This window comes from Euprymna scolopes, chromosome 26 (genome assembly GCF_053919585.1).
Source record: "Euprymna scolopes isolate OS-2025 chromosome 26, ASM5391958v1, whole genome shotgun sequence".
Taxonomy (NCBI): domain Eukaryota; kingdom Metazoa; phylum Mollusca; class Cephalopoda; order Sepiida; family Sepiolidae; genus Euprymna; species Euprymna scolopes.
The window spans coordinates 60362929-60387360 of record NC_136507.1 but is presented as its reverse complement, the minus strand read 5'-3'; the positions used below and the strand labels follow the sequence as shown (position 1 = coordinate 60387360).

Below are 24432 nucleotides of genomic sequence, written 5' to 3'. Positions count from 1 at the left end.
GGTATGCTGGTTGACAATGATTATGATTATTCAAGCCAAAAAGTTTTGGCAAATTATTTAGAATAAATATTTATTTACATTAATTCAGGAATGTAACTTAAAAATGTGATCATAACAATTAAGTTGACAACTTAGAATAATGACTAGGGCTGTGACAACAGCATATTCTTTTCATTGTTTTGACTCTTGAGTATATATCCATTAATATCTTATATGTTTTTATATAGACGAATGTGGTTCTCGGTTAATTAAGTGTGCCTAACTATGTCGGATATATACCTGAGAGTCAAAAGAATGAAAAGAATATTCTATTGTCACAGCCCTAATAATGACATGTAAAAACATCAGGTGATTATCTTAGTAACGTATACTAATGACGTCATTTAGAAGGGGAGGTGGTCTTTTTGAGATATGTGGAAATTAGTTGAGTCAGTCAGAGTCAAGAGAGGGACAGAGACGGCTGATGACCTCAAATAGAGAGGGTCAAAAATGGCGATAGTCAGAATCAGCGTTGCAATTTTCCAAAATAGATTTAAAAAACTCTGGAAAAAAAAGTTGCCAGAAATAAAACCTGAGGCTCTATCATTTCTTGGGGAGAATTTGCATTGCAGCTTCTCGTCAAACAAGACCAAAGATGGACGAGATATGTTCCTGATTGGCCAGATGTTGAAGCTCCAAATAAGTGTTATTTGCCCTTTCTGTTGCAAAGGTATTCATGTATATTCTTGTTCTATCATAAACTGTAATTACATGTACATACTCACACACACAACGAACTCTAGATAGATGATCATAGCCGACACTCTGTATACATACATCTGTTAGATCAAAAACACTGTTATATACTACGAGACGATATACAAATTCAGACATATATATATATATATAGTCTTTGAAGCTTTTAACCTTTAAAACTATACAAAAAAATATTTTTTATCATTTGTTAGAAAACCATCTAGTTAGTAAGTCATTTAATCACCTGCAAGCACTGCATCAACTCGCTCTCGAATTTACTATAATACCAATAATTTATTTTTCAAGGGATCATCAGTTGTTTACCATGAAACACTGTTTCGGGGATTTATATATATATATATATATATATATATATATATATATATATATATACACATACATATATATACACGCACAGAACACCCCCCCCATTATATTGCACCCCAAGACGAGGACAATAGTCAGCAATATGCAAATAAGAACAATGCTTCAGCACAGAAATCTTGTTAAAAACATGGCCACTTAATAATTTAATAGGACATGTTTTTTTTCACAATAAAATCATATGCAATTTATTAAGATGATAATGACTATTTCATGAAGCTCTTTTTTAAAAAAATTTCTTTTAACTCTTTTTCACGCAGCGTAACGTCCTAAAAAGGTTTGACAGAAATTACTATGTCTTATAGCCTGATTGGTCCCTGTGTGAACCAACAACATCATTACAGTTGCTCTCTGCTAGAGGAAATAAATATCAATGGATTCTTCTTCGCTACTGTAGTGAAATTCGAAAATTCAATTTCAAGTGAAACCAATGGTATTCTCTGAATTGTCATGTCGCAGTAATGATTATATCCAAAAATTACAAAAAAACAATTAGGTAGAAAATTAATTATTAATGAAAAAGTTTTCAGATTAATTTTTTTTTTTTTCTTTTACATGGTAGTCACCACTTATCAAGGCCCAGAAGCCACTCGGGAATAAGGGTTATTGCGTGTACAGCAATCAATGGGATAGTATCGTAGTAATCGTTAGTATTGGAGATTTGATAAAGTATCTTACTTAAGGGGGCAGTTCATCAGGAATTTGTTTATGCTGGACTTGAAGACATCCAACTTGTAGTCAGGTGGGAAACAGGCAAATGGAAGAGAGTGCCACAGGCATGCACTTCTAAGAAAGAAACTTTGTTCATGGAATCTACGTTTTGGTTTTGGCTCATTATTAATGAAAACAGTTTTCAGATTAATTATTAATGAAAATATAAGGAAAATTAAGTTTTGCTAAATTGGCCAAAGATTTTCAATTTTCAAGAAAGATTTACCTCCCTTTTGTTACAATTAGAACTCTCCGGTTTCTTTCTTTTTGCAAAACTCAGTTTTCATTAATTGTTTTCAAAAACTATTTTCATTAATAATTAATGTTCATTATTGTGACAAGACAATTCAGTAAATACCATTGGTTTTACTTAAAACTCAATATTTCAATTTTCACTACAATAACAAAGAAGAATCTATCAATATTTATCACTGCTACATATATACAGTGATTGACAAGATCAAGGTAGGTTCTCTCTACCATGCTAGAAAGCTACTAACGCCTGAAAGTATCCTGTACCTCTATAAGGCCACTATTCGCCCATGTATAGAGTATTGTTGTCATACTTGAGCTGGTGCATCTGCTACTAGTCTCTCACTCCTAGACAAGGTTCAAAAGAGAGTCGCCAAGGTTCTGAACTGTTATCTAAGCTTTAGCCTCTGTCCCATCGAGAAAATGTAGCATCCCTCTCCTAGTTCTACAAGTACTTTAATGGTGAATGCTCCGACGAACTGCAAACACTTGTACCCCCTCGACGTAAATACACCGACAAACCCAACAAGCAGCAAAATCCCACCCCTTCACAGTTGAGTTCCCTAGATGTAAGAGAGCCTTCTACTCCAGTAGTTTCTTCCACAGAACCGCTAGACTTTGGAATTCCCTTCCGGGTTCCTGCTTCCCCAACTGTACTGACATGCAGAAGTTCAAGTTTAACGTGACCCGACATCTTGCTGCCCAACTCCCCATGTAGTACCCCTGTAGCTTATGTCCCTGATAGTAACCCCCTACATCAAAGTGGCAATGTGCCTTGTTTGGGGTGAAAATGTAATTAAAAAAAAAAAAAAAAGATCACGCAAAGGACAATGTGAAGAATTAGTAGAATGTGCTTTCTACTCTGATAGTTTCTTCCCTCGAACTGCTAGACTTTGAAATTCCCTTCCTGTTTCCCTGACTGTACTAACCTGCAAAAGTTTAAATGTAATGTGAACAAACATCTCCCTGCTCAACTCCCCACAGTTCTCTGTTAGACATGATCCCAAATAGTAACGCCTCATCTTCCAAGTGGCATTATCCATTGTTTGGGGTTGAAAAGGAGTAAAAAGAAAAAGCTTAGGTCACAACAAAAAGAAGCAACATATATACTCCCTCTCCTTTTGGCAATATAACGTATTACAGCCAAGGAATATGTTGTATACCCCCCAAAATTTGTACTGATTAACATACTGGCGTAGGGGCCCAATATCTAAATATTTTGCATATGCAACAAAAACTCACCAATGTCAGCACAAAAATCATCTGAACCAAATAAAACACCATCCAGCCGATATCTACACCCAGTCTGTGAGAGTTCTTTAGCCCGTTGAAGTATTGCCTGCAAATTTAACAGGCCAATACTCGTTTCTACACAAGTGATGAATGCTGGTTTCCATGATTCTATCTTATATTGGAAACAGATATCTTCTAACATGGCTGTGAACTACAAAACAAAAAAGGAGACAAAAAAGAAAAAACAATCAGAATTGGATAAGAACAAATTAATAGATACTGATCTGCAATTTTTTTTTAGACAAAAATTTGGCCTTTTTTCCCAGCAATTTGGATTTCAAAAATTGTATTTACATCTTTTAAAATTTGGCTTAAAATTTTTTTTTGTTTTTTTTCTTTGGTTGCTTTATATAGTAATTATTAAAGAAAATGTTATAATCACGTTATTTATGACTTAAAATTGTTTGCTTCTTGTCCAGAATTCCCCTCTATTAAAAAACAAAATTAAAGAGAAATTATATATGTACCCATGAAAAAACAAAAATATTATACCCGAAAATCTAATTTCTAAGCTATTAATGGGAATTCCTAGACATTAGGACACAAAACACACATTTTGAATTATTGTTGAGTTATCTCCCTTGTTTTTTGGAGATTTTTTTTTTTTTTCAAAATGGCAAGAAAAACAGTTCGTCCTCAGATACTTATAAAATTTGATTTTCTTACTTAAAAATAAAACTACTTAATCAATTTATGTGATTTTTGGAATATTATATTTTTATTTCGTTGTGAATATGTACATTAGACAAGAAATGTCTTGAGTTTTGTTTTTTCATATCGGAGGAATTCTATGCGTGGTTGCAGAAAAGAATAATGGGAGAGGAGTCGCGAAATAGGAGCCGGGAACTGGGGAACAGAATGAGATATGGGGCCGGAGGACTCGCCCGGGGCCAGCCTGGATTGGTGTGCTGGAACTGTGGCGGCGAGGGCCACAGGTCGAGAGAGTGCCCCACTGTCTACGAGAAGACACCCCGACATAATGGGAGAGTAAGAGTGGGCATCGTAAAGACCGAACTGAACGCGTGTCAGAAAGGAGGTAAAATTAACCGTTTCTCCTACAGCCACCAGTCCCACAGGTGTTGGCGGTGTGGAGACCCGAGACATATTAGGAGGGACTGTCCTGACCGAGGAAAAAGCCACCCGGGGACGAAAGATCCTCTGGAGGGAGGGAATCAGAACCAAACCCCACCCCCTCGGCGAATCTGTAGAGAAAGAGAGGTAGGGCAGACAGGTAGGGTTGGAAAGAAACCACTGTCACAAGTTGCGATGCTCACGGGAGCGGGGTACCAGGAGAGAACCCTGAAACAGGAAAAGAGGAGAGCCCAGGTGTTCCCTCCACTCACAAAAAAGGGAGAACTCACCTGTAATGTGACGATAGGAGCCACGCAGGTGAAGGCTCTGGTTGACACCGGAGCGATAATATCCCTAATAGACGCGGACGTCTGTCGGACTGTGGCAGGGAGGAGAAGGTTGTACCCGTCGGATGTGGGGCTCAGTCAGGCCGACGGTAGCTGGATGTCGGTGACAGGGAAGGTATGGCTACCCGTTCGAGTGGCCGGAAAGAAAGAGAATTTCCCCCTGTATGTGGTACCCGGGCTATGCAACGAAATGATTCTGGGAGAGGATTGGCTCCGAGCGAGGGGAGCCACTCTGAGTTTTAATCCAGACGCGCTAACGGTGAGAGGGGTGAAGATACCAATAGGTGACACAAGGTCTGTTCCTCTCCCTATGGGAGCTGACAGCAACAGAAGGTTTTCCCCAAGAACGGTCGGGGCCTGTATGGGCAAGGTGGATAGCACCAAGGAACAGGGAGGAAAATTGTCCCAAGTCAAACGGGTAGCGACGTATAGGGTTAATAAGAAGGGAGTAACTCCTACAGATCCAGTAGTCCGAGAATCAGGGACGGTCCTCAAGGCGACGGCCGATAGGACTAATAGGACCAGGAAGGTCAAGAAGAAAAAAAAGGCAGCGTTTACTGGACAGTTAAGACAGGGTGACCAAGTTTGGATGAGGGAGACGGGCAAAAAGATAAAGAATCCCAGGGGTAGTCAAACGCGAGATGAGGACAGAGTTCCTGACGACTATAGGGACGACACCGAGCGACGGTTTAAGACAAGAGAGACGACCTCCATAGAGCCTAGAAATATAGAGACGGACGGAAGGTTGGAACGGGAAATTTCAGGGTTCCACTCCACCAGCTATAGGAGGTCACGAAGAGTAGGCGCGGCTCGTGAAGAAAAGAGAGAGGAATGGCAGTTGACCGCAGAGTCAGCTGAGGAGTCGAACGAAGGGGATGAAGAGTGTCCAATACCCATCTCCTGGCTCCAGCAAATGGGGAGAGGGGAACCGAGGCTGCCGTTGAGGGGAGCAAGGGATTCCCTGTCCCAGGAGTAGTGTGACGTCCTTCCACCAAGGACCAGTGGGGGTCAGTAGGACAGAGACGGGAGGTTGGAGCGACATCTCCAGGTTTAAATGTGGTGCAGCTGTTTTCTCTGTGGATGCATGGAGGGCCCCCATGTGTTCGCACTGTTGGCAGATTGTGTCGCGGACTGACCTTGGAGGTAGTTAGGGACTAAAACGGAAGGCTTCAGGGGGAGGGGCGCCGTAAATAGCAGAAAAGAACTATAAGTAATTGAGAAGTATCTCGCAGTGAGTAAATTGGCCAACGGGGAGAGTAACTTAGCACGAGAAAGTCGCGTATTGAGCGAGGGTGTCTTTGGGGAATTTAAACTGTCGAGTAGAATATCTTAAAGAAACAAACGGTGCTGATATTGTTCTGTTTTGAAAAAAAAAAGAAATTTAGAAATGCTCAGTCGAGAAGGATTTCTCCTTCACGGGACGGGAATTGAATATTGTTAGTGTAGCATTGAAACAGTTGTTGCACTTGGTCTCTGACCAAAATGGCACTGCTGGGACAAATTATGGGACTGAAGGGCAGGATTGCCTCGGTCGGGGAGGATCTCTCCTTCACTGGATGAGAATAGTGCATGTTGAGTGTGGCGTTAGGGCAGATGCTGTACCTTGTTCCGAGTGAGAGAATGCTTATGGGACAAGTGAAAAAAAAAAAAAAAAAAAAAAAAAGGTGGGGGAAGGAAAGGAAAAAGAAAGAAAGATGGATATGTGGATAGGACTTGTTCAATGAGGTGTGAGAAAAGAAAATCTGGAGAGTGTTTTTAATTTGCAGATAGCTGGATAAGGATGTGAGGGGGGAGATGATGAAGATGAGAATACCAACGGCCAGCCACGCGTAGCGGCCAGAGAAAAAGAAAAGTGTACGTGTATGTACGCAGTTGGGTGTGTTGTCATCGGGAAACCTGTACCCCCAGTATAGTGGCCCCGGGAAGGTTGAGAGACGGGTTATTGAAAATACGGGTTGAGCGACTGCATGTGGACCTCGTTAGACAGGCACTGCAGTGGTGCAGTGCTATGTTGCACTGGGGGGGGGGGCGCACCACCAGAGCGCAGACAGCCGGGCAGCTAAGCGAAAAGAAGGGCACCGGCGTGGGGAGGCAGCACCCGGTCCTAACAGGCGTGGTGGAACGAGCGGAGGACGAGTCCGTTCGGGGGGCCGCCCAAAATGGCTCTTAAAATTGTAGGAATGTAGACCAGAGACAAACAGAAGAGAAAACACACACACACGCACACGGCAAGCAAAACAAAAAAAAAATAAATAAATAATAATGTTGCATGACACTTTCATCCTACACCTGCAGACCAAAGATAAACAAAGGTGAAAACGCGCACACAAAAAAAAAAAAAAAAAAAAAAAAAAAAAAAAAAAAAGAAAATTTTTTTTTTTCTATGACACTTCCATCTTACACCTGTAAACCTAAGACAAACAGAGACAGAAGAAGAGGGAACGCACCCACCCACACTCACCTAACAAACAAGAGACCTTTTTTTTTTTCTTTCGTTCCGCTTGTTTTGTTTTGTTTTGTTTTGTTTTGATTTTTGTTCTGGTTTTTTTTTTTGGGGGGGGGGTTCTTACAACTAATCCGAACAATTAAAACTCCAGAGACTTTATCACTTTTCTTTTGGCATGCGATTAATATATTCTCGAAAGAGGGGCTGGCTCACGATTTGCGATTTTTTTTTTTCCCCCTTTTCTTCTCTCTCTCTCATTGAAACGGTCAGTGCAGTTGGCAATCCAGCCATCTGAGAAACAATTCACCTGGCAAAAGGTGTATTTTACGATGTAAAAGACATGTCGATGGGAGGGGAGTGGAATGAGAGACGCTCAAGGGTACAAAAATAAGAATTGTCCCAGTCGTGAAGGATTTCTCCTCCACCGAAAGAGAACAAGAAATGGAAGTGCGGCATCCGAAGAACAGATGCTGCACTTTGATCCTGACCAAAAGGCCAAGAGTAGCGGTGAACCCGTGGAAAAAGAAAGGGAAAACAGGCAGCTGTAAACGACGAAAAGAAGAGAAAAAAAGATAAGATCGTAGCTTATGGTGGAAGAACGTGATGACGTTAAATTGGCCATGACAGCCCGTGGGTGGCGAGGATACCAATGAAATTCCGATCTACAAAGCAAACAGTCGCCGAACAGCGGGGCGACACGTGACCCTATTGAAAAGACGCGTGGCCTTTGTGGAATCGGATTCAGCTGTTTTTATGTCCTCTCAAAAATAATTAAGTTAGGCATCTCTGTTTTTATGTCCTGTCAAGTTCCATTAGGGAACAACCGAATGCCAACAGAGAAAGAAAGACAGCTCCTTTTTTGGGTATAGATCGCCTGGTGAAGATTTGACGGACAGTGATCCCTTAATTCTGATTGGCCAACGACCTGAAACGGGAAGAGACCCAGTCCACGCCCCCACAATATAAGCAGCGAGCCTTGAGAGAGTAAGAGAGAGAGCCTTGCTTCCTTGGGTCCGACGAACGTAGATTCCCCCATCGACTGTCCCTGTCAAGTAGATAATTGAGTTGTCTGTCGGAGAGAGAGAAGAGAAAACCTCGCAGTTAACAAGTGGCCAGTCCCTAACTAAACAGCTAACTGCGATTGTACCCTGATTGAATACAAAGAAGTTTAAACAAAAAGAAACGCTTATTGACTTGGTCCCTTCAATTGTTTTTGCATGACAAGTCTGTTTTAGGAAACCGGCCGTGACATCATCGCTGAGGAAACATCAAAACCGACAACCGGGGTCATTCCACCACTGGACGACGAGCGGGTGACGTAAGTGTCACAATTCTACTAAACAAGAACAAATTATTTTTTTTATTCAAATAATTTTTTTATGTTCTTAATTTTTAAGTATTTTCAACTCTTAAAATTATAATTAATAGGATTTAGTTTAGTTTTTCCTTTTTTATTTCAATAAATATTTTATTAATAGTGAATTAAAAAATAATTTAATGTGTATTTATCAAAGTTACGTCTGACACCACAATGTTTAAGAGCTCATCGTTCAAATTCCTCGGCTTAACATTCATAGGCAACATGAATTGGGGCAAATATATTGAAGACGTTGCCAAGGCTGCTGATAAGACGGTGGGTTCCCTTTACTATGCTAGAAAATTACTCACACCTAAGAATATCTTACATTTCTACAATGCCACCATTTACCTGTGCATCAAGTATTGTTGTCACATCTAGGCTGGTGCATTTCTTTCTCCCTTTTAGACAGGGTCGTAAAAAAAGAGTCTTCAATCTAATAGGTCCTGAACTATCAAGCAAGATCCAACCCCTAATCCGTAATAGTATGTACCTCGACTAAACAGACAAGTAAAATCCAATGCCTTCATTGTTGAACTCCCTAGATGCAAAAAAGTCTTCTACTCTTATCGATATTTTTTTGGGTGCTTCTATATTATAATAATGAAAAAATATTGAATTTCAAGTAAAACAAATTGTACCTACGTAAATGCCATGTTACAAATAGTAACATATCCAAAAATTACAGAAAACGATAAGGTTAAAAAATAATGTTCACTAACAGATTCAATCCTCACTGGAGTCATACCAAACATTGAAAAAATAGTACTTAATACCCTCTTGCTACACACTTACCATTATGAAGGGAGGATCAAGGGCAAGTGGAGTAATCCTGGGAATGGAACGGCGCGCTCCCTTACACCTCAGTGTAGCAGCTAATGAAAAGGGAGTCTTCAGGTTACCCTTGACTATAGTTGGCCATTTAGCGATTTTGGATTGGGCGGCATAGAGAGCATGTGTGAGACAATGTTTGATGTTGCCCACCTCAAAGTCTGGAACACTTGTAGCACCCTAAATACTAACATTGGATAAAAAAGTAGAAGATGCGTTCATGTTTATCACGGGAAATTGCAATGTCATTATTCATAATTAAAAGTAGGAAGAATGAATATGAACTGAATAATACCAATCAACTATATCTTTTTATTCTCTACATCGAATGCAATGAACATTGTCTTCGCTCAATTTGTGAAAGGTGGTTCTGTCACTCCATAACAAAACTTCTATTTTAAACATAAACATTATGATCGCATCTAGAAAGTTGCTTCATTTTATTTACTTTTATTGCATTGATTACATTTCCTTTCATCGTTGCCATCAGAAATTGTGCTACATCTGCATGCCCGCCACCTTTTAAATGTGCCACTGTAGAGTCGCAAACTAGTGCCACTGTAAAATATTGTACAACAGTTTTATTCTTTTACTATAAAACTAGCAGGGCTATCCGGCATTGCAGGTGTAACATAACTTCTATGCCCCTCTCTTTACATCTCCTTCATTTTCACCCTCTCGTTCCTTACCCCCTCTTCCTTTTTCGCCCAGACTATTCCTCTCTTTGGACATATACACACAACCAAGTCAACATGAGAGAAATAACTTTGGGGAAAAAATCAGAGTTACTTCCTTTTACATGATAACATTGAAAGATATGTGTACATTTTTATAGCATTATATGTGATATATATATATATATATATATATATATATATATATATATATATATATATATATAATGATATAACATTAAAAATTATATAAATGGCCAATTGATTAACAAATAGTGAATCTTTATTTTTAATTTTAGATATTTTACATTAGGGGTTACACACATTATAAATACCAACTTTGTCAGTGTCTGTTGTGTATTTTTCAAGTTTTAGCTGGATAGACAGACATTTGCCCTTTATATAATAGACTAGCCTGGGTGCCCAGCGTTGTCCAGGTGTTTGTAGGTGTTGAGCAAAAAAAAAAAAGGGAGTAGGCAGGCAGGCTCAAGCCCGTACCACGAAGGAGGAAAAGAACATGAAAAAAAAAAAAAAACCGTGACGTCTTTGCTGTTGCATTCATTGCCAAACTGGAAGTGATTAAGGTTTAAATTAAGGCTAGTCAATTGAAAAGAGGGGAATGAATTTCAGAAATATCGGCAAAAAAAGTGACCCGTCCTTGTAGAAAAGTGTTGGCCAATTTTTCGATATTTGTCGTTCAAAGGATCGAGCTTTAAAATAACACCAATCTCGTGAAAATCCGTCACCTCTGTCGAAAGTTTTTGCGAGATATAAAAACATACATACATTTCAACAGACAGGTGAGATTTATATTATAGATGGGAACTTTTTATTAATTGTGGCAGCAAATCGCCATTAACATGTTCTCCCCGTTTTCCCAAACAAGACCACACTTCAATACACAACACTGACTCATTACAAAGTTTGCAAAAAGTAAAAGCTTAAATTATAATTTTAGGGGGTTCTGAGATTAAAATAAAAGAGAAATAAAAATGGCTTCTTACCTCCTCAATTTCTTGGACATAATCTACTTTAGGGAGGATGATTGTTTGTGGTAGGCGCGATGCCTTCAAGACAACTTTGAGATCTTCTTCTGTGATTCCACTGCTCATCGAATTGACACGTACGGTACAGTCAGCAATACCAAATTCTATCGTACCCAGCATCTTACAAATATTTTTTCGAGCAGTATCCTGTACGATGGATGGACAGACAGAAAGTAAAAATAAAAATCAACAATTTTTTAACAAGAATGTTACATAATAAAATTATTTGAATGGAAACGTTTAAGTGGTGTCTAAAGGTCAGAGGTGAGCTTAGTAAAATGGACATCAGTAAAATTACATGATTTCTGAGGAGAGAGAGACACTCTCTTCTTAATAACATTTCAAGCAGAAAAGGCATGTAAATGGCAACCTCCCAGATGTAGATATGTACAGCAAGACATATTATCAATCTTCTCCTCTTGCACATCCAATATCTACAATCGTGCAAAGACATGGTACACAATGACACAAATCCCATATACACAATGGCATAAAATTAAGATACATAATGGTGTAAATCAATTACATTCAATGGTGCAAATCACATACATGCAATGGCACAAATCCGATACATGCAATGGCACAAATCTGATACATGCAATGGCACAAATCTGATACATGCAATAGCACAAATCTGATACATGCAATGGCACAAATCTGATACATGCAATGGCACAAATCTGATACATGCAATGGCACAAATCCGATACATGCAATGGCACAAATCTGATACATGCAATGAAACAAATACAATACATGCAATGGTACAAATCTAATACATGCAATGGCACAAATCCTATACATGCAATGGCACAAATCTGATACATGCAATGGTACAAATCTAATACATGCAATGGTACAAATCCAATACATGCAATGGCACAAATTTGATACATGCAATGGCACAAATCTGATACATGCAATGGCACAAATCTGATATATGCAATGGTACAAATACAATACATGCAATGAAACAAATACAATACATGCAATGGCACAAATCTGATACATGCAATGGCACAAATCTGATACATGCAATGGCACAAATCTGATACATGCAATGGTACAAATCTGATACATGCAATGGCACAAATCTGATACATGCAATGGCACAAATCTGATACACGCAATGGCACAAATCTGATACATGCAATGGCACAAATCTGATAATGCAATGGCACAAATCCGATACATGCAATGGCACAAATCTGATACATGCAATGGTACAAATCTGATACATGCAATGGCACAAATCTGATACATGCAATGGCACAAATCTGATACATGCAATGGCACAAATCTGATACATGCAATGGCACAAATCTGATACATGCAATGGTACAAATCCAATACATGCAATGAAACAAATACAATACATGCAATGGCACAAATCTGATACATGCAATGGTACAAATCCAATACATGCAATGGCACAAATACAATACATGCAATGGCACAAATCTGATACATGCAATGGCACAAATCTGATACATGCAATGGCACAAATCTGATACATGCAATGGTACAAATCCAATACATGCAATGAAACAAATACAATACATGCAATGGCACAAATCTGATACATGCAATGGTACAAATCCAATACATGCAATGAAACAAATACAATACATGCAATGGCACAAATCTGATACATGCAATGGCACAAATCTGATACATGCAATGGTACAAATCCAATACATGCAATGAAACAAATACAATACATGCAATGGCACAAATCTGATACATGCAATGGCACAAATCTGATACATGCAATGGCACAAATCTGATACATGCAATGGTACAAATCCAATACATGCAATGAAACAAATACAATACATGCAATGGCACAAATCTGATACATGCAATGGCACAAATCTGATACATGCAATGGTACAAATCCAATACATGCAATGAAACAAATACAATACATGCAATGGCGCAAATCCCATGTACACAATGACACAAAATCAATACATCGACTGGTTCAAATCCAAGACATAATATGGTTCAAATCCAATAAATGAAATAACACAAATCCAATATATGTAATACCTTCATAATTCCAATACCTGAAACCAAAATTTCTCACCTTCATATTATAAGCTACACCATCTTCACAGTCCAGAACGATACAATCAGCTTTAACTAAGGGAATCTTGTTCAATTTCTTGATGTCACTGCCTGGCACGTAAAGTACTGCCCGTCTGGGGATGTAACTGTCATTGCTCAGCATGTCGACAGGGTTACCATTCGAATAGCCTCTTGTTGCAAACACTTTCTGAAGAGTTTTCTGCAACCGAAACAAATGGGAAGCACATCTTCGACTCACAGATAGGCTGTGAAGCATCTTTTCTTGGAATGGCTGAAACTTTGATCTAAAAGAAAAAAATAAATAAAAAGACATAAAATCTTTTTTTTAAATCTTTCAGACAATCATGAGTTTGGGTTAGTTTTATCTGACTGATCACCCTCTTTGTGGTCAGAGCAACAACAACATGAAATGCCACGTTGTAATCTAATATATAAAAGGCACTATTTCTGTCTGTCTGTTTGCCTGTCTGTCTGTCTCCATATTTTCAAACTCTATCTCTTCCGAAACTAAAAGATGCAGAGCGACGCTAGAGGCCTCAAATGATTGAATTTTTTATGGACCGTTCTTTCATGGGTTTTTAGCCGGTTAAAAAATGGTTTTTAAGGGGTCAAAAATGGGTCAAACTTGAAAAAAAATCGTTATATATTTTGTACATTCATCTTAGTTTATTTGTAATCAGTTCATATGTGTGTCACGTTTGTACAGTGGTAACATCACCAGCTTTGAATTCTACAGTTTTGCTTCTGGTTTCGGTTCTAGCTGATGGCACCCAAATACTGTTTTTTTTTGTTTTTTTTTTACTTTTGAAATCAAGACTCTATAATAATATATATGAAATTTGGACAAATTAAAATATCATATTTAAGCGTATTTTACGAACAGGCTAGTGGCTAATAATGTAAAAGCCAGAACTGTGACCAGGAGCATCAAGTCATTATCAAACGTCCAATGCAATAATAAGATATGAACAAATGTTTTTTTACAAGTAAAAAAAGATTTTGTTTCATTGATTTGTCTTTCATATCAGTTGACAATGTAAATACAAATCGTCAGGTGCAGTGGGTTCTACTTCTACAGTATAATTAACAGTGAATGACTGGGTTTTGCTGGATCTGTGTATAAAAAGTAGAGCCAAATGGAGAAAAGTATCAAGAACATGTCCAACAAATTTGAACAGTTATAATTTGTAAATGACAAAGCTCTCTCTGATTCTCTCTCCTCGGATCTCGAGCGCATGGTTCAGTGGGGGAAGACGTGGCTGGTTACCTTTAATGCATCTAAAACCAAACTCCTATCCTTACATCATCAATGCTCTGATCCCCATCTGGCATCAATTGGGATGGATAGCTCTCGTCTGGGAGAGGCCCCATGTTTTGACAAGCTTCTGGGTTTGACCTTTACTCCTGATCTGAAATGGAACATACATCAAGTCTGTTGCCAAGATCGCTGGAAAGATGGTGGGATCCTTCTACCGCTCCAGAAGATATCTCACTACTGATGCAATTCTCTATCTATATAAAAGCCAAGTACGTCCAAGGATGGAATACTGCTGCCATATCTGGGCAGGAGCTGCTAAAAACAGCCTATCCTGCCTTGACAGAGTACAAAATAGACTTTGTGGCTTAGTGGGGGATGCCCTTTTCTCTACCCTGCAACCTCTCTCCCAAAGAAGAGACGTTGCGAGCCTATCCTTGTTTTATCGTTATTTCCATGGCAGGTGCTCGTCTGAACTCCAATCTCTGGTCCCCCCTCGCCAATCTTTCACGAAAAACACCCGTCTAGCTGAATCCACTGTGAAAAATTTCCCCCACTTTTTATCTGTGCCTAAATCAAAACGTGGATTCCATGAACAAAGCTTCTTTCTTAGAACTGCACACCTGTGGAACTCTGTCCCGTCTGCCTGCTTCCCACCGGACTACACCTTGAATGTGTTCAAGTCCAACGTTAACAAATTCCTAATGAACCGCCCCCTTAAGTAAACACTCCATCAAATCTCCACACTAACGTAATGTACTTGCAATAACCCTTATCCCTGAGTGGCTTCCGGGCCTTGATAAGTGGTGACCACTGTGTAAAAAAAATATATATATATATTTGGGCGCTAATTGTATTGCCAGAGTAAATTTGGTGTCATTGTTTATGTTTTTGCATGTGGAAAGTTTTCAGATGAAAAAATAAAATTTTGGCTTGATTTTACAGACACTTAAAAAAAGCATCTCTTGCAATGAAACCCAACACGACCAATTGGGTGATAATTAGGGCTATGACAACAGCATATTCTTTTCATCATTTTGACTCTCGAGTCTATATCCAACACAGTTAATCAACAGAGAACCACATCATTCTATATAAAAGCATATAAGATATCAGTGGATACACACTCAAGAGTCAAAACAATAAAAAGAATATGCTGTTGTCGTAGCCCTAGTGATAATTTACCTCTTATCAATGAGAAATATCATCAAACAGGATTTTCATTGCACATGTACTAAAGTAGTTTTCATGACAATTTTATCTTTGCCTAGACAATATTTTGACAACAAAAATGATGTACACTCTACAACTACATTTGTACAAAAATATGAAAACTACGCTTCATCTTTACACAACACGCATCAAGACAAGATATTTTTTATAGTGAAAATGCGCGTGTCTGCAACAACGTTGCCAAAAAGCTATTACAACTACATTTCCAAGGTCCTTACAAAGCAATAGCTGAAAGGACAAAAAAATATTTCACTATCACAAAAAGCATAATAAAAATAACAGTTTCCATTGACAGACTAAAACCTGCTTCAGTAGAAAAACTACAGTAAAGTGAACAGGCACATGTTATCTACACTGATTCCGACACCACAGAGGAATCCAATATTCCAAATGCATAAACTCCATCAAAATGAGTTACAGGAATACAGACTAGATCTGGTAAGAAAGTGACATTCTCATACCATTTTGATATCTACTTATTAAATACATGAAAACAGATTTACAAATTACTTTTTCTCAATCAGAATAGTAAAGGGTACTATAGCATTACCTCCCTTTCCTTAATACATTTACAGAGACACTCACCAGGAGTCAACAGACCTGTATTACTTCCCATTTTTCATGATGGCAGATGGTATTACAATCTCCTTTATAAAAAAGGGATACGCAGACTCTTCCCTCTTTCTTTCTGATCCAGGCCTGCTACAAATAACATCAGTTAGATTGTCTCCATCTTAATTTGAAGACTGCTTTGATGAACACACTGACACCATGTGCACATCTTTCTACTCAGACTTTATTGAACATATTCTCGTGAACTCAGTTTTCACAATAAACTCCACTTACAAACGTTCTTATATACATTCTTAATGGATTCGTAAACAATGTTTTGGTGAATTACATATTGTCTTAGAAATGTTGATTTGTCTTCCATGTGGCAGTCTCATAATTTAAACATTTATCATGAAAAGGACAATTGTCTGTGGGTATGCATGTTTGTATGTCCAGCTAAAAGTAAAAAAACAAACAAAAAAACTACAAAACAAAGATCCACAAAGTTGATATATTTTTGATCAGCATTACCCTGGATAAATAATATCTAAAATTTAGAAAAAAAGTATTCATTCTCTGAGGGTCAACTGGGCCAAGTTTCTCCATGGACAAAATAAAAAGAAGGGGTTGGAGAGAGAAAGCTAGCAAGATGGATGGAGAGGTAGAGATAGAAGTTTTAATAGAAATAGGCTACTTTTGCATCAGGCAACACAGAGTAGCCCTGCTAGTACATAACTATATACCAGAGTAGCAGTACTGTCAAAGTATCGCACTTTATGCTGCCCAAACGTCAACTAAAAAATCTCCTATAGGCAAATTCACTATCCTGTATTTATTAAGGGATGCATGAATATTTAAACAGGCACCTGCCATATCAGGTATCTGATTTGTCGTACTTTGTCTTTAGAAACCTGTTATCTATTTTCTTAAGTACATAAAACAAAATTAGAAACAGATAAAAAAAACAAAAATACCATCCATTGCCCTTCAGATATGACAATGTCAATAACAGGTTTTCTCTTCTATCTTCTCAAAAACTGCATTTCATGTATAAAAATAGAACTTGTCCTTTAAAAGGTGTTATATAATATTCGTAAACCCCTGAAAACTAAATGAAGTAAAAAAAATAAACATCCTCTCAAAAGTTACATGTTTTACAAAAGAAAGTAATTAATCAACAAACAAGGCACCTGCTGCAGTTAAATCCTATTTCAATCATATAAATTATTTGGAGCAAAATTAGTTTCTTTTGGCATCATTCCCAAACTTATATTTTTTACTTAGACCATCTTTTAATTTAAAGAAGAAAAAAAAAAAAGAAGTTATATAGAGGCAGATAACTCCTAAAATGACTTCTAAATTTTATTGACCACTTTTGTTTTTTGGCTAGGAACAAAGTGCAGTATCTGTTCTGATAATACACTTCACCTTTTCTGACCTCGATCAGTGGAGGAGAAATCTTTCTAGACTGAGGCAATTTTTATTTTTGTTCCTATCCAGGGTGGCCCTTTTGGAGGAGCTGGATTTTCCCCACATTAAAAACTGACCTTTTGTCTACCTCGTGGGAAGGGAATAGGAACTTTTGTCTGATTTTCTAAGCGAAAACAAGGCACATTAATTCACCAATTTGGTTCCTGAATTTTGTGGGTTTCTTTTTTTTTTTTTTTTTTCAAATATTAGTTAATTGCTTAACAAATAATAAAATTAATAAATAAAAATAAATGAATTAACAAATAATAAAATCCTTTTTTATTAAAAAGAAATCCGCAAAAGATCAGACAACAAATGTCTTATCATTATTTGGAAAATCAGACAAAGACATTTTGGGGGCTAATGGATTCACTTTAACCAAAAACGTATTAACATTAATAGTACTAAATTCTAACAAGTTTCATCATACTCATGAAACACCAAAATAAAAAGTAGGGTGCTTCTTTGTTAGTAGAGCAAAATTCGAAAATTGATTTTCAAGTAAAACCAATGTTTATTAACTTAACTGTAATGTCGCAATAATGAACATATCCAAAAATTAGGAAAAACAATGGAGAAGAAAATCAATAATTAATGAAAAGAATTTTTTAGGACAATTAAGGAAAATTGTTTTGCTAAATTGGCCTAAAATTTTTAACTTTCAGAAAATAATTATCTTCCTTATTACGATTGGAACTCTCCTGTTTGTTTTTAAGCAAAACTCAATTTTCATTAATTTTCTCCGAAACTATTTTCATTTATAATTAATTTTCTATCTTATTGTTTTTTTCGTAATTTTTGGATATGTTCATTATTGTGACATCGCAATTAAGTTAACACCATTGGTTGTACTTGAAAATTAATATTTCGATTTTCGCAATTAATAACGAAGAAGCACCCTACTTTTCATTTCAGTGTTTAATGTGTACAATGAAACTCACGGGTAAACGATTATAACTGCATAAAATCTTTATTATATACGTACTTGTTAGGTTAGTTCGGCACAATCATGTTTACACACCGGTTCTCACCAGATCACTGAAGTTAAGCAATGTTGAGCCTGGCCAGCACCAGATGGGTAACCATTTGGGAAGGCTAGGCACTGTATCTACCTTCTTGGAAAGTTGGGTGTGGGGCCAGTACCCTCACCCTGTAAAAAGAACTCCTCACTACAAAAGCATCTACAAAGTTGTAGATGGCCTATGACCCTCCAGGGGCTCAAGACTATGGGATGGATGGACTTGTTAGGTTAAAAAATTCATCCAGAATTATTATTTCATGAAAAAAAAAATCCAATCAAATCATCCCCATGCAAATTTTGGATGGGAAGGTCGTGGCAGGGGTTCTTGACTCTTAATATTTGGGTTACATCCCTTTGACACTGACCTTCATTATGAAGGCGAAAAATGACCAATGAGAGAATTTGACAATCATTTTTTGTTTACAACAAAACTACTGGATGAATTTATGTAATTTTTACGTCTTTTGTGCTATTTTGTTTATTTTCTTTTTATGAGCAGTTTTAAATATTTAAGTAAACCCCAAACGGCATATGTCGATGTCAGAATGCCTTGGCTAAATCACCATTAAAAAAATCTATATAAAAAACTTAAAAATTGAATCGGAAACTCGAAAACAAAATGAAACAAACTTTATTTTTATTACTACCAGAAAAGATGTATTTCCCCTGTTATTATTTTCGTAAGAACGAATTACTATTTTGTTATCCTTCTTACTAAAATAGAATTGTTAATTCTTTTATTCTTTCCATGCGTACCTGTTAATTATGTTCTCTTTTTGTTTTTTTTACTTTAAAAAATCTAATGTTGCTTTCATAATGAAATTGTTTTATTAAAATTATATTTTCTTACGCAGACTTTTAAATAAATGCGTTTACGATTATATATTGATACATTTGATACAATAAATGTTTTGATTTTCAAATATTTTGTGTTCGTAAAAAAAATTGTAGCAGCTGACACTCGCTACAAACATAGGCAGGAGCTACTTCTCAGGACTTCGAGATTTGAAATCCATTTCCTCCTGGTTTGTCCAATCACAAGCCAGCTCTCTATCACATGACAGAGTATATAAAAGGCAAAATCTGAAACCATTAATCCTCTTTTTCACTGCTTTGCCCAGAAGCACACATCGCCTGGGGCTTTGCCCCCCCCCCCCAGCCAAATGACCTGACCCTGCCTGAGAGCACACATCGCCTGGGGCTTCGGCCCCAGCCAGAACGTGAGTACTACGAGCTAACAATGGCTCCCTTCCAACTACCATTTATTTCCACGTGCTGTTCCCACACAAACTTTATTTATCATTCTACAGGAGTACTCTTGTCAACACACACACACTCTCGACAACACGTCAACACACTGAATACATTTGCCCTTTCTTTCTCTTTTCGTACCGACGGCTACTACCTATAAACACGTGTAAACGGAATTGAACTGTTCTCTTCTTCAACCAGTCGGCATGATATTAATTCTATCTTCAAACAAGAACACTTCAACCTACTAACCCCTTTCTCTCTATTCTACTAACGTGCGCGTACGAACACTGAACTCTCATACTAACCCGTTTCTCTCTTGTGCGCATCTACTAACGACACTAACGAAAATGAGAAATAAAGTTGTTTATTAATATAGAATGAACTTGTATAAATTCTTGTTTGTTACTTATTTGCCATTTTATTAGACCAAGAAGAAATTGGAGTTTTTTTTTTTAATTTCGTTATTTACTTATTTCATTTTTAGTAAAAAAGAATTAATAAAAGAATTAATAATTATATTTTATTTTAGTAAGTAATTCGTTTTTACTAAAATAATAGTTACGCATGAGAAAAAAAGTTCGTTTCATTTTGATTTCGAGTTTCTGATTCGATTTTTAAGTTTTATATGGGCGGACTATTTTTTTTTAATGGTGATTTGGTCAGGGTATTCCGACATCGACGTATGCTTACAAAACTCATTCTAAAGCGTTTTATATAAATTGTGTGTGTGTGTGTGTGTGTGTGTGTGTGTGTGTTACTGTTACGAGTTCCCGACCTTTACCCCTTTTTAATAATAAATTTTAATCGAGAACATAAACTTACCGTTAAAAGTCAATGTTGCCTAAATTTTCCTCTGGAAATTTTCTTTAAAATAACACTAGAAAACAATAATTACAAAATAAATAAATAGGAATGTACGCATAACAATGTCAATTTTATCAGAAAAAAAACAAAACATTTTTCGTTTTTTATTTTCCATTTCAGGAAACCAAATTTCATTTCGTATGATCGATTTTTGGTGAAACTTAAGGAAGTAGGTCCCGGAGACGAACCTGAAAAAATCCGAATAGTTAGGTCACGTGACATGTGATACCGATGCTTCTACCATTATTGACCCTTTAAATGAATTCTTCGTTATGTTTCACTTTTTCGTTATGTTTATAGTGATAAATGTTCGAATTTTCGTTGAACGTTTTCTTTCTTTAATTTTGAATAATTTTTTTTTTTTTTTTACTTTTAGCTTAACTTGCTTTTATATTGTATATTTCACGATTTCGTTTTTTAGTAAAAAATTGCTCGTGTTGTTCAGCTTGGCTAGGACCAAAGTGTTATGCTACACTTCACCTTTTCTGTCCTCAGTCGATGGAGGAGAAATCCTTCTAGACTAAGGCAATTTAAATTTTTGTTCCCATCTAAAGTTCCCCGTTTTGGGGAGCTGGATTTCTCCACATTAAAAACCGACCTTGTGTCTAACTCTGCCCTCGTGAGGGGGCAAGTAAATAGGAGGAAATACGGCGGCTGAAAAACGTTTTTCGACCCCCAATAAAAGCATTACATTACATTTAAACCCTTAAGAATTTATGCCATGCGCATGCGCCATTGTTGTTCCAAGTTAACAATTACCTGTGTTTCAAACTTAAAAAAACACTAAAGCTTATTCGGTTTATTGCCTTTTTTTGAAAGGGGGAAAGTTGAGGGGCGCCTCTATTATCCCAAGGAACCAGGTACGTAAACATTTTGCAATATTTTTTAATAATTATATCCAAAAAATTTTCTTGGTGTTTACAATCAATTTTTATTTTAAATTAAGAAATTATTTCCGAAAATATATTGTTTCTATGTTTACATTTTGTTTTGAAGTAAAATTTAGAAATTAATTTTAAAAATATTGTGTAACTCTTTTGAATGAAGATGGATATACTTAGCTTCACCGGGGTTTGACCTAAATTTCCCCAATTTCAGAACGAGGTTCATCTGCGGGATCTACTTCTTTAAGTTGCACCCGATTTCCTCTCGTTTAGGTAACACCTATATCGAGTCGATAGTGGCAGCTATAGGGATTGATCTGTACAAGCACCAAACTTGTAATATATATATATATATATATATATATATATATATATATATATATATATATATATATATATATATATATATGAACAAATGATTAATAAAACATGTTAAAAGACATCTTGGAAAAGAGTTAAAAACATATTTAATTTTAAAAAAGGAAACACAAGATAAGTGGATAGTCCTTAAAATTTGTAACTATTAGCGATGCTCTTTGAATGAATTTAATTATTTATACGAAAGTGCATTTAGTTGGGAATAATTTTCCCTTTGACTAATTTGATACTCCCTAAATAGGGAGCGGCATATATATTATTTTAAAAATATAATTATCCACTAAGCTCTTTTTCCTATGGTGTTTGTATTGACCTTTTTTTATTTGGTTGGAATTATATTAATATATAAACACTAATATTTATATTAGATTGAAGTTTACTCTTGCTTGTCACCCACCATTTAGGTCCTGGATATGACCTTAAACTATATCCGATGGTTAGGAGGCCCCAGCTTGCGGGCTTTGGGGAGTGTGGGGCCACCCTTTAATTGCCATTGCTCTCAAGTCCACTCTGATCCGGACCTGTTTAGGTCTCAACTATGGGTTAAATAGAAACCGACTTGAAAAAAAAATATATATTCTATTAAAAATTTACTTTCACTCTGCTTTTTAGGAGTGTCTGTTCTGATACAACACTTCATCTTCTCTATCCTCGATTAGTGGCAGAGAAATCCTTCTAAACTAGTGTTTATATTTGTCCCAATCCATAGTTTCCCTTTTTTGGAGAACATCATTTTCACTAAAAATTCACCTTATGTCTATATCGCTGTCCTTGTGAGGAGGAAAAGTAAAACAGGCAACTCCACTCTACAAATTGTATTCACAATTAATATAAAAACAATAATAATAGGAAAATAAAATATTTAAATTTATAAAGCCACAAAAACAAAACAAAAATAAACAAACATGTATTTGAGTGAAATCTTTTACGCGAATACATTTGTAAAGAAAAAAAACAACATTTTATTACGATTAATTTTTACCTGAGTGAAGTTGCTCGTAACATTCAAGTAAACAAACACATTTGTTAGAGAACACCGAATCAAGCTACCGGTGTAAATAAAAAATAATGCCCCCTTCAAAATAGTCCGTTCGTATTGATAAAACCAAGGTTATTTTACTGCCCTTCCCACTGCAATAAGGTTGGATAAGAATTCAGTCTTACCGTGGCCTTCGTCATATATTAGGACATATACTAACGGGACCTGTGGAAATTTTACAGCGGACTCTTTCATATGTAATATATTGATATTGGCATTCTGTGGATGTTCAGCATCAATGGAGATGCCGGGATGCCCTGATATTATTGTACCTATTTACAATGCCTTCCCACGGGACAGAGTTAGACACCAGGGTCGGTTTTTAACGTGGAGAAAAGGCACAAAAATAAAAAAAAAATTGTCTTAGTCGTGAAGGACTGGCTCCTCCACCGAAAGAGAACAAGAAATGGAAGTGCAGCATCTGAAGAACAGATACTACACTTAGCTCTTTTGTTAAAAACGCAAAAATATTTATCTCAGCGAACAGGGATGCTCGGCATAGCCTAGTGGTAAAATATGTTTAAATATGATATTTTAATTCATGCAGATTTCGTATATATTACTATAGAGTCAATTTCTATCGATTCTTATATATTATAAATTTGTGATTTGTGAAAAAATATTCGTATGACTTGGGTGCGTCAGCTCAAATCAAATCGAAACTTATGAAGAAACACACACACACACACACACACACACACATGTATAACATTTTATTTAATCACAAATTAACATACAAAGATATAATTTTATGCGTAAATTTTCAGTATTTACTTCAACAGTGCTCGATACATACGTGAGCTAGGTAATAAGTTATGAAAATACATATGGCAGTTAAGCTACACAGAGTATTCCGCGTTTCGTTCTCATTTCATAACTTACTACTAGTATATATATATATATATATATATATATATATATATATATATATATATCATTTGAGTTCCTTCAGCTATAACTGAAACCAAAACTTTATATTAATTGTGAATACACTTTGTAGAGTGGAGTTGCCTATTTTACTTTCCTCCCCACAAGGACAGCGATTGACATAAGGTGAATTTTTAGTGAAAATGACGTTCTCCAAAAAAGGGAAACTATGGATTGGGGCAAATATAAACATTAGTTTAGAAGGATTTCTCTGCCACTAACCGAGGACAGAAGAATTCTTGGTAAAATTATTTATTACAAGAAACGGAAGTCCATAATAATTAAACGACAGTCACTCTGATGTACGCGTGACACAC

General features: G+C 36.6%; 1 protein-coding gene across 2 annotated transcripts in view; it reads right to left on the bottom strand.

The window, feature by feature from the left end:
- Positions 1-23197, bottom strand: part of LOC145248103 (citramalyl-CoA lyase, mitochondrial-like) — a 34423-nt gene extending 11226 nt beyond the window's left edge. The window contains exons 1-5 of one of the 2 annotated variants that reach the window (XM_080109894.1): positions 23132-23197; positions 20846-20900; positions 13237-13522; positions 11106-11294; positions 3325-3526 (exon numbers count right to left, since the gene is read on the bottom strand). In XM_080109894.1, coding sequence (XP_079966020.1) covers positions 3325-3526; positions 11106-11294; positions 13237-13494 — 649 coding nt within the window. In that variant the 5' untranslated portion in view covers positions 13495-13522; positions 20846-20900; positions 23132-23197. The remainder of the gene's footprint in view (positions 1-3324; positions 3527-11105; positions 11295-13236; positions 13523-20845; positions 20901-23131) is intronic. The other variant, XM_080109893.1, reaches the window with a different exon arrangement.
- Between the last annotated feature and the right edge of the window lie 1235 nt (positions 23198-24432).